Genomic DNA, 9,923 nt, shown 5'->3' with positions numbered 1-9,923 from the left:
CAAAATAAATTATATTTGAGACAGTTCCATATTCTCTCTCTCTCTCTCTCTCTCTCTCTCTCTCTCTCTCTCTCTCTCTCTCTCTCTCTCTCTCTCTCTCTCTCTCTCTCTCTCTCTCTCTCTCTCTTGTCCCAACTCGGCCTTATCTCATTTCCGTCTAATTATAGCCAAGGAAATTTTGACAAGACTGGTTGAATTGGAAGCGTCCCTATGGACAACCTTTCATAAGCTCCATTACAATTCTACTTCAATTGATACTTTGTCTTGGTGATCCAATAACCACAATCCAGCGTTTTAATCACAAATCTCCCTCCAAGGGGGTTCAGTTTTACTTTATTGGGGATGATAAATGTCTTTAAACTATCTTTTTTTAGCAAGTTTCTTCCTTAATAGTAGCCTAATTATAAAAACTGGTAAGCTGATCATAAAATTTTCTGGTTATTAAATGTATTCTATTTACGTAAAGCGGATTATCAAGATAAAATGAATCTGGTAGTCAGATATGTAAGCACACGTATTTGTGGAGAAAAACAGTCTTAAGTATAGTTAGATAAAGAAAAATATGATTAAATGATACTTCAGTGCGACAGAAAGTATGAAAAAAAAAAGAGAATGAAACAGCCATTTCACCAGAAGGACCAAGTAACTCATTCTTGGCGTAGGTATCACCGTATAAAATGCAAGTTTAAAACGTAATAGCACTGGTTGGGGTAGTAATTACTGTTTTGACTGATAATAGAACAATAAAGGTTTTCAATAACGATTAGAATTGCATCTTCATAAATACAGAGAAATATTAACTGCTACTGTTAAAATAGATAAATTATATAGGTTTATAATATGCATATGGAAAAAATGGCACTTATGCTGATGTCTACAGTGATCACAAAAAAACCATTACTCTGAATGTTATTTCCTACTCGAATTAATAACTTTCTAAGAGAAATTTGGTTACTTATATGGAATGCTATCAGTTCATTAATATATTTGAGTGAAACTGATAATATACCAAAGAGAATGCCCCATGATTTAGTAAGACACTGTTGAATATTCTCATTGTAGAAAATATCAAGATGATTACTTTGGTCACCCCAAAAAAAATTATTTACGTTTTCTATTACACAGCTTTTGACGTTTCAGTTTGTTAGGTGGTTTTCGTTTGTAAATACGGGTGCGTTTCCTACACCTAGTTAAATATCATAAAATTTATATTTTAACCACAGTAGAAAATTATTTTAATTTTAATATTTTAGTAATAAAAGATATTCTTAATACAAAATTAATGAATTTGAGCAAATACTGATATTACAAGCTTATTTTTGTTATAGAAAATTCTACCACTTTCTGTCATTTCATATGTTTTTGTTGTCAATAGACTGCGCTCTTGTTTGCCACATCACAAACCATTCCAGATAACAACAAAACACTATCCTCGTCCGATATTTATCCTCAAGAATATTTGTGTTTGTATACGTGGTAGAAGAAAGGTTCTGAAGAGGATCAAGAGACCGTGCACCAATATATTTTGAGCTTGCGTATGGATTCTACAAAGAAACAGTGATTATGGAAACTGGTGTAAGTATAAAAACAGTGTTCGTTTGGGCTACCCAGTAATACCCTAAGCTACTGCAAGGATAGCCTGTGTTCAAGTGACGTAGCTATTCCCAGTTTAATTAAGTTAATTAAGTATTGAGCACTGAATTCACAGCCAGTAAGGCGAATTCAGACAGTCTGTAAAGTTACAGTAATATTCAGCCAGGTTTCTCCGGTAGGCTAGACTGATTACAGTACTTAGACTAGTTTATTGGTAGATACAGGATATGGTGAACGGTAAAGGATGCTATTACGCCTTGCCGGCCTTACATACATAGAATAGGGTTCCATTGTAGTTTATTACTGGGTAGTGTAACCTAGGGAAAAAACTATTTATTTTTCTATAGAAAAAGGTCCGTTTTCTTCGAAAATGACACTCGTTCCTGTCGGAAATGAATAGTTTCAGAAAAATACATATGTCAGCGTAACATTGCTAATGTTAGCGAAGGAAGCCAGTGGCGGAACAAGAACCATTATATTTAGCGTTGCTAATGTTAGCGTAACATTGCTAATGTCATCATGCCTCAACATTACCGCTTGCCAGTACTTACGTTCTTGATATTTGTTTCCTGGCGAGCGAAGCGAGCCCACGACGGAACAAGAGCCAGTATATTTAAGCAATTGTAACAGAAGATATATGTTTTCCTCTAGTAAATAACTGGATTTAACCGGTTTTCACCTTCATTTCAACCGCAACAACAACAATCAGTTCGGCTACTTGAAGTTAGTCGAACTGGTTGTTCTGTTTGTTTGCGGTTGAAATGAAGGTCAAATTCTGTTAAAACACGTTATTTGCTACCGAAAACTTATATTTTCTGTTTGAAATGATACCCTGTAGGCCTGTAAAACTTTACCTGGAATAGTATTAGTATGAGAGTTTAGGTATATAACTTTGCTCGTGTGATGTTTAGAGATATTTGGAAGTGGTGAGTTGGATCGTGGGATCTTAAATCTATTTAGGCAATTTGGTCATCACGCTCCATCCCTTAATGTGTAAAGGCTATGTAAGTTTTATATTAACATAATATGGCATGGTGAAAATCAAAACGGAACTTAGGAAAATTTAGAGCAGTAGGCGAAACAATATCTGTTATTATCTTGATTATTATTACTGAGCTATTCATAGTTATGGGATTAAACTAATATAATTGTAATGATTTATTGAATTGTGCTGATTAAAATTGTTTGGGGGAACATTGTATTTATGTAAAATAAAATCAAGGCAATCTTATTCTAGGTTGGGTTAGGAGGAAAGGGGAATATCCATTGATTACTAATGATGATCTGTGGTAACGATTTATTATGACCTTCTAGTTTACTACAGGGGAACAGCAGGACTTAGACAATTGATCCTCATAGAGCTTTAATCTTAGTACTGTGGATCATTTGTTAGGTTAATTATTAAGCTACACCACTGCTGACCTAACTCAGACTATAGTTCAGCCTGCTATAATACGGAAAGGAAAGAAATGGAAGTTTCCAAGAAACCCTGACATGTTGATCATATGTTTTATGTATGATGTGGGTTTGACAACACTAATTTATGCAGAGTAATTATTGGCAGTATTGACAAGATTATTTTACGGCATTGATAAGAAGCATGCTGTCTTCACCACATTCACACATTTGGACAATCTTCCCCTTACTGAAGTTATGCTTAAATAGTAGGTCTAAGCCTTTACTGTATTAAGTAATTTCATAAATTACGTTTTTTTTCCAAACCGGAGAATAGTTATGAAAAATAAACAAAGTTAATTCCTACGTGAAATGCAAACCATCATCCTTTGTTCTTGGCGCAAGCTGGATGTTCGTCGAATCATTTAATGAGCAGTTAAGCAACAGGTAGGAGTGAGGAGCCCTGCCCCACACATGTATAAATCTCTATATGTTTTGACTGCATCGAGTACAGACATAAAAGAGGTCCCCCTCTTACAAACACAATAGATTCCGAGAAGATGTCTGTAAGTCGTTAATTATTAATTGTTCCGTAACCGAAATACAAACCATGCTATGTACATAGGGTTTACTTTTGGCGTAGCTGAAAGGACGAGCCATTAGAATTTAACGAGGGTGTATTACCCCCGCGCTAGTTAGCGGGGGGGGGGAAGTGGTAGCTAGCTACCCCTCCCCCCCTCACACACCAGTGAACTGCTTCACTTTACTTTTGGCTCGGACAATGAACAGACGTCTCTGTCCCGTCCTCGCTGACAGCCATTAATGTTTTGTCTTACTAATTACTTACAGTACTTTTCTTATACTTAATATATCTGTAAACATTCTTATGTTTATGTATATATTTGAGTATAGAAATACAGTAAGTTTCCTTTTCAGTGTATGTGCTGTGTGTGTGTGTAGGAAGTCCACTCATTGTACGACAACTTCTCCGTGTGGTCTCAGGCCACCACGGTCTCTTGACACCTACCAGATCTTCTTGTCTTCCTTCTCCGTTCCTGGACGCAGTAGCGCTGTGGGCGCCTCTCCACCCCGTTTTCCAAACGGGCACCGGTCCCTTCGGGGCTAAGGGCTTATCTCTCATGTGAGTAAGCCCTTTGGTGCCAGGTTTTTTTTTACCTGTGCAACCTTGTTCTACTGCGCGCTCGTGCGCAGTAGTTTGCCTGCTGTGGACCAGACTTCTGCTGAATCAACTCCTGATCGCCAACTCTTCTGAGACCTTCTGCGCGGCTACGCGCCATGCGCGCCTACGGTTTCCTGAACACCCACGATCGCCTGCTCGCCGGCGCACATCTGATCACCCTTTCCTGATGTGCGCAATGCGCGCCAACGTTCGCCCTCGCGCCCACGATTTCCGGATCTGGGCGCAAGTCTCCTGCTGTGGACCAGACTTCTTCTGAGACCTTCTGTGCGGCTACGCACCATGCGCGCCTACGGTCTCCCGAACGCCCACGATCACCTGCTCGCCGGCTCACATCTGACCACCCTTTCCTGATGTGCACAATACGCGCCCACGATCTCCGGATCTGGGCGCAAGCAGGGAGGTTTTTCTTCACTGAACTCCACGTGCACCTGCTCGCCAGCGCGCATCTGCACCCCCTTCCTGATGTGCGCATACGTGCCATCGTTCGCCCACACGCCCATGATCTTCGGATCTGGGCGCAGGCAAGGAGTTATTCCTTCGCCTCCTTGCCGACGATCTCTCATACGTCTGGCCGCGGATTTCTCCTGGCCACGCAACTACGCTCCTACGATCTCCTGATTCCTGCTTCATCATCGCAGTTCAAGAAGTTCCTACGCTAGCGCACAGGCGCTCATAGGTTCCTCTGGACTCTAAGCGCCTCCACTTCACCGCGCCGCCCAGGAGACACCTAAGCTAGCGCAGAGGCGCTCACAGGCACCCCTGGGCTCTCCTTATTCGCCAGCTATCTCCTACGCGCCCGCACGATTCTTCGCCTGCGCGCAAGCATTTTCAACGCTCCAACGCTTAATCGTCGAAGGTTTCCTACGCGCCTACGCGTTAACTCTCCTGTACGCGATCGGTCGCTACGCGCCATCGCTTGCCAACACGCCTTCGCCCGCCTACAAGTCATCGCTCGCCAAGACGCGCTATTGGTCTCCCGGCCGCCTGCGCTCACCCTTACGTCCGCGCGCACACGCCCGCCTGTGTTCGCCCGCGCGCGAACCAACGATTTCCGCCAGCGAGCCATTGCTCGCCAAAACGCGCCATCAGTCTCCCGACCTCCAGCGCTCGCCCTCACCTGCGCGCCCACGCGCACTCTCCCCTGCACGCCCACGTTCGCCCGCGCGCGAACCAACGATTTGCCATCGCGCGAGCGCCATGGTGATCTTCAGAGAGGTCTGGGCAACATTCTTCTCCTTCCTTTCAAGCAGGCCCCATCATCTCTACTCCTCAGGATCGTTCGATTCCCTATCCCCTAGCGGGAGTTGCTGACACTGTCAGCCGTCAGCAGAGGAGGTACTTCGAGATCATGGAGGGACCTGGTTTTAGCCCTTCCTCTCCACCATTCCGTGGAAGGGTCTCCCCAGGGAGTTCTTCTCTCGAGAAATTCTCCGCCCGGCAGGTGACATTCTCGTCTTCGGAGATCTTAAGCCAGAAGAAGCCGCAAAGTGTGCCATGCGGGCCACTTCGTGGCTGGTTATCTGGCTTGGATCTCTGGGCATCCTGTTGCGATCCGAGAATTTGTCCAAGGAGAGCTCCAGGAAGGTCATGGAAACTTTCCTCCTCTCGGGCACGAGCACCTCGTTTCCCGGCTCACCAAGTTTTGAACTTGTGGGCAAACTCGATGTTAAGCATTGAGATGCAGTGACCGAGAGGTTCCTCTCGGAAGTCCCAACCATGGATGTCGGCAAGCTCAGACACTCTTCCACTCTTGGAAAGACCTTGTTTTGAGCCCAAGGACAGGGAACGGACAGCTGAGAGGTGGGGAAAGCGAATCACGGTTCGCTCCTCCATAGGCGCTTGCATCCAGACCCTACAAACCTCCAGTGCCTCAACAACAACAGCCTCGTCAGCCTAGGACATCGGAACCAGCCCTGGCAGCTAAGACAAGGTGTCTAATCAGCAGCCCCCTCCTGTCAGAGGCAAGAAGGGCGGGAAGTCCTTCTGGGGAGGCAATAATCCTGAGGGAGCGGCCGAGGTCGCAAACGCTAGGATTGGCAACCCCCCTGCATAGTCCCCAGTGGGGGGATGCCCAAGGTTGCGCGCTCAGGTGGCAGCAACTCTGGGCCGATTCCTGCACGATCTCCGTGATCAGCCAAGGATATCGCGTCCTGTTCTTTACATCTCTACCTCCGCTGACAGCAAATCCAGTGTCTCTGAGCTCCTATGCCATGGGATCGGTAAAGGGGCTAGCCCTTCGGGCAGGAATCGAGACCATGCTCTAGAAGGAGGCTCTCCAAAAGGTCATCACCCCCCCCCCCCCCCCGGCTTCTTCAGTCAACTCTTTCTTGTAAAAAAGCGTCTGAAGTATGGAGACCTGTCTCAACCTCTCGGCCCTGATCAAGTTTGTCAAACAAACTTCGTTCAGCGTGGAATAGCAGAGTCAATCAGGCTTGTAGTGTGACCACAACTCTTCATGTGCTCACTGGAGCTGAAGGACGGGTCCTTCCAGATCCCAATTCATCCGTCTTCCAGGAAGTACTTGAAATTCAGCCTAGACAACAAGATATACCAGTTCAAGGTACGGTGTTTCGATCTCCCCGCAGCACCGCAGGTGTCCTCCAGAATGTTCACCCTGTTATCTTCATGGCCACACAGGAGCGGCATCCGTCTCCTTCTCTTTCTGGATGACTGGCTATCCCATGCAGTCTCGGAATCGACCCTTCATCAACACCGAGACAAGCCTCTGGGACTTTGCCAAGATCTAGGGATCATGGTAATTCTTGGGAAGTCTTCTCTGCTTCCATCTCAACAACTGGGATATCTAGGCAAGATATTAGGCTCCAATCTCTAAGCCTTCCCATCAGATGGCAGGATAGCAAGGATGAGGAGAATCGCAGAACCTTTCCTCAGACGAGGAGAGCTTCCAGCCCATCTTCGTTACGCCTCCTAGGTCACCTTTCCACCTTGGCCAAGCTAGTTCCAACGGCTGCCTCAGGATGAGATCCCTGCGTCGGCGGCCCTAGTCCCGGTGGAATCAAGACAACGATTCCCCGGACATTCTGGTCCCTTTGGGACCTGCAGTGGTAGTTGATCTATGGAAACCTTTGCAGGGGAATGGATCTTCTCGCCCTTTCCCCGCATTTGATGCTGTTCTTGGACTCGTCAAAACAAGGGGGGGTCCACGTTCTGAATCAGGCCTATGGTCAGAACCAGAAGGGTACCTCCACATCAATCTGCTAGGAATGAAGGCCGTAGTCTAGCCCCTCAACACTTCCAACAGACCCTGGCGAGTCACTCCATGGACGACAACTCCACGGTAGTGCCTTTTGTTTCAGCAAGCAGGGAGATACCTTTTCATATCAACTTTCTCATCTTACAGTGGAGATATTGAGATGAACCGAAGTCCACTCATACCCTATCGGCTCGTTTCATTCCGGACAAAGGAATGGGCTCTACGACAGTCTGAGCAGGACTTCACAGATAAAGAGTACCAAGTGGTCTTCGGCCCCCCCTGGTAGCCAACAGGTCCTGACCTTGTGGACCTGTTTGCGACTGCCTTGAATTTCAAACTGCCGCTGTACTACTCCCAGTCCCAGACCCCAAGGCACTCTGGCAAGATGCCTTCCTACACGGTGGGACAACATCGACGTCTACGTCTTCCCACCGTTCTGTCTGTTGAGAAGGGGGCTCAACAAGACCAGACTATCGGTCAACCTGTCGAGGACTCTGATAGCTCCGCTGCGGCATCATGCAGAGTGGTTCCCCGAACTTCTGCATCTCCTGACGGAACTCCTGAGAGAGCTTCCCCCACGACACGAGCTACTCAAACAACCACACTGCAACATCTACCACAAGCCGTAGCATCGCTTCGGCTTCACGCCTGGAGACCATCCAGCATCCCCTCACAGAGAGAGGTGTTCTGCAACAAGTTGCGGAGCGGATGTCTCGACACCTGCGAAAGTCATCCACTGGGGTCTACCAGGCGAAGTGGAGAATCTTCTGTGGTTGGTGTTGTGGGAGTGGTACCTCTCCCCTTGATGCCACTATTCCAGCAATACCGGAGTCATTGTCTATCAGCGGGAGGAAATGCGCCTTTAGCTCTCGGCTGTGGAATCCTATCGCTCAGTCTTAGCCTGGCCTTCAGGCTGAAAGGAATAGACGTTTCCTCCTCGCTCGATCTTACTTCGCTCATACGTAACTACGAACTTACCTGCCCCAGTCGGAAGTGAGACCTTCTCCATGGAACATAGTTCGGGCTCTTAGGGCTTTTAAGAGATCTCCTTGCGAACCATTACGCCAGGCTTCTGATCGTCACCGGTCTTGGAAGACGGTGCTCCTGCTCGCTCTGGCCTCGACCAAGCGTGTCTTCGAACTTCATGGTCTCTCGTACGGCGTCGCCCACTCAAGAGGATAGGTGGAGGTAACGTTCAGGTTCGTCCCTGAGTTGGTTACTAGACTCAAAATCTGGGAGTCCCGGTCCTTCGGTCGACTCCTTCAGGATTTCGAGTCTCCGTTCTGTAACAGATGACCCAGACCTTCTCCTACTAGGCCCAGTAAGGAGTCGGGGGGGTTATCTTAAAGAACAGCTGCAGTTCGTCCTCGCGTGCAAGCCCTGTTTGGGAGCACAGGGAGGACGGAGAGGAGGGTCATCAAGAATGCCTTTTCAGCCTGGACTCAAACGGTCATCCATCACGCCCGGAATCCAGATCCTCCTCCGTCACGTTGCCTTAGGGCACACGATGTCAGAGGCATTGCAACGTCCCTTGCCTTCAAGAGAAACTACTCTGTGACGCAGGTGCTACAAGCTGGAGTCTGGAAGCGTCTAACGACCTTCACAGCCCACTACCTGCAGGACGTGACCCACTGGAGCCTCGATACGTCTATTGGCCCTGTAGTGGCTACACAACAGCTGGTCTAACCCCAGGCTCCTTATTGGACAGGTAGCAGAAGGTTGAGGGCATTGTTATCCAGTTTTAGACTGCATGAATGAAAGAAGTATGTCTGGCCCTTACTTCTTTCTTCATCCTCCCCTCTCTTGGGGAAAGCAGCATCCTGGGTTCTCTGCATAGCTGACCTCAAACCTCTGCAGGTAATCCATGCTTCCTTGTGTTCCTAGTATTGAGTTAATACTGTCGCGTCCCCCATACCCTGACGAGGTGGTATTGGGAACGTCCTAGCCTAGAATTCCAGCTAAAGGACTTCAGGTCGACTTCCTAGGACAAGTCACACTTCTTCCCTCCACACACAAGCTTATGTAGGCCGCACGTTTCTTGCGTAGCAAGAACTTGCGAGGTGCAGGGACTCTTTCTTGAGTGCTGCTCACTCGGATTCTGAGTCCCCGTGTAAGCCAAAGCCAGTAAGGCTGGGGACTTTCCACCCTTCCTAAGGGTAAGTCACCCTATGTAAATACAGTGAACCCTCGCTACTTCGCGGTTCGACCATCGCGGATTCACCACTTCGTGGATTTTTCCCATAACCCATATATATACAGTAATATATATATATAGATATATATATATATGTATGCATGTATTTATGTATATATGTATGTATGTATATATGTAGGTATGTATATGTGTATACATATAAATATATATATATATATATATATATATATATATATATATATATATATATATATATATATATATATATATATATATATATATATATATATACACACACACATAATATATATATATATATATATATATATATATATATATATATATATATATATATATATATATAT

General features: G+C 46.0%; 1 protein-coding gene across 2 annotated transcripts in view; it reads left to right on the top strand.

The window, feature by feature from the left end:
* Positions 1-1,357: 1,357 nt before the first annotated feature.
* Positions 1,358-9,923, top strand: part of LOC137648722 (uncharacterized Golgi apparatus membrane protein-like protein CG5021) — an 81,034-nt gene continuing 72,468 nt past the window's right edge. For both annotated transcript variants that reach the window (XM_068381777.1, XM_068381776.1), the window contains exon 1: positions 1,358-1,575. In XM_068381777.1, coding sequence (XP_068237878.1) covers positions 1,564-1,575 — 12 coding nt within the window. In that variant the 5' untranslated portion in view covers positions 1,358-1,563. The remainder of the gene's footprint in view (positions 1,576-9,923) is intronic.

Source organism: Palaemon carinicauda, chromosome 10 (genome assembly GCF_036898095.1).
Source record: "Palaemon carinicauda isolate YSFRI2023 chromosome 10, ASM3689809v2, whole genome shotgun sequence".
Taxonomy (NCBI): Eukaryota; Metazoa; Arthropoda; class Malacostraca; order Decapoda; family Palaemonidae; genus Palaemon; species Palaemon carinicauda.
The sequence above is the reverse complement of the archived record's forward strand: the minus strand, read 5'-3'. Positions and strand labels throughout refer to the sequence as shown.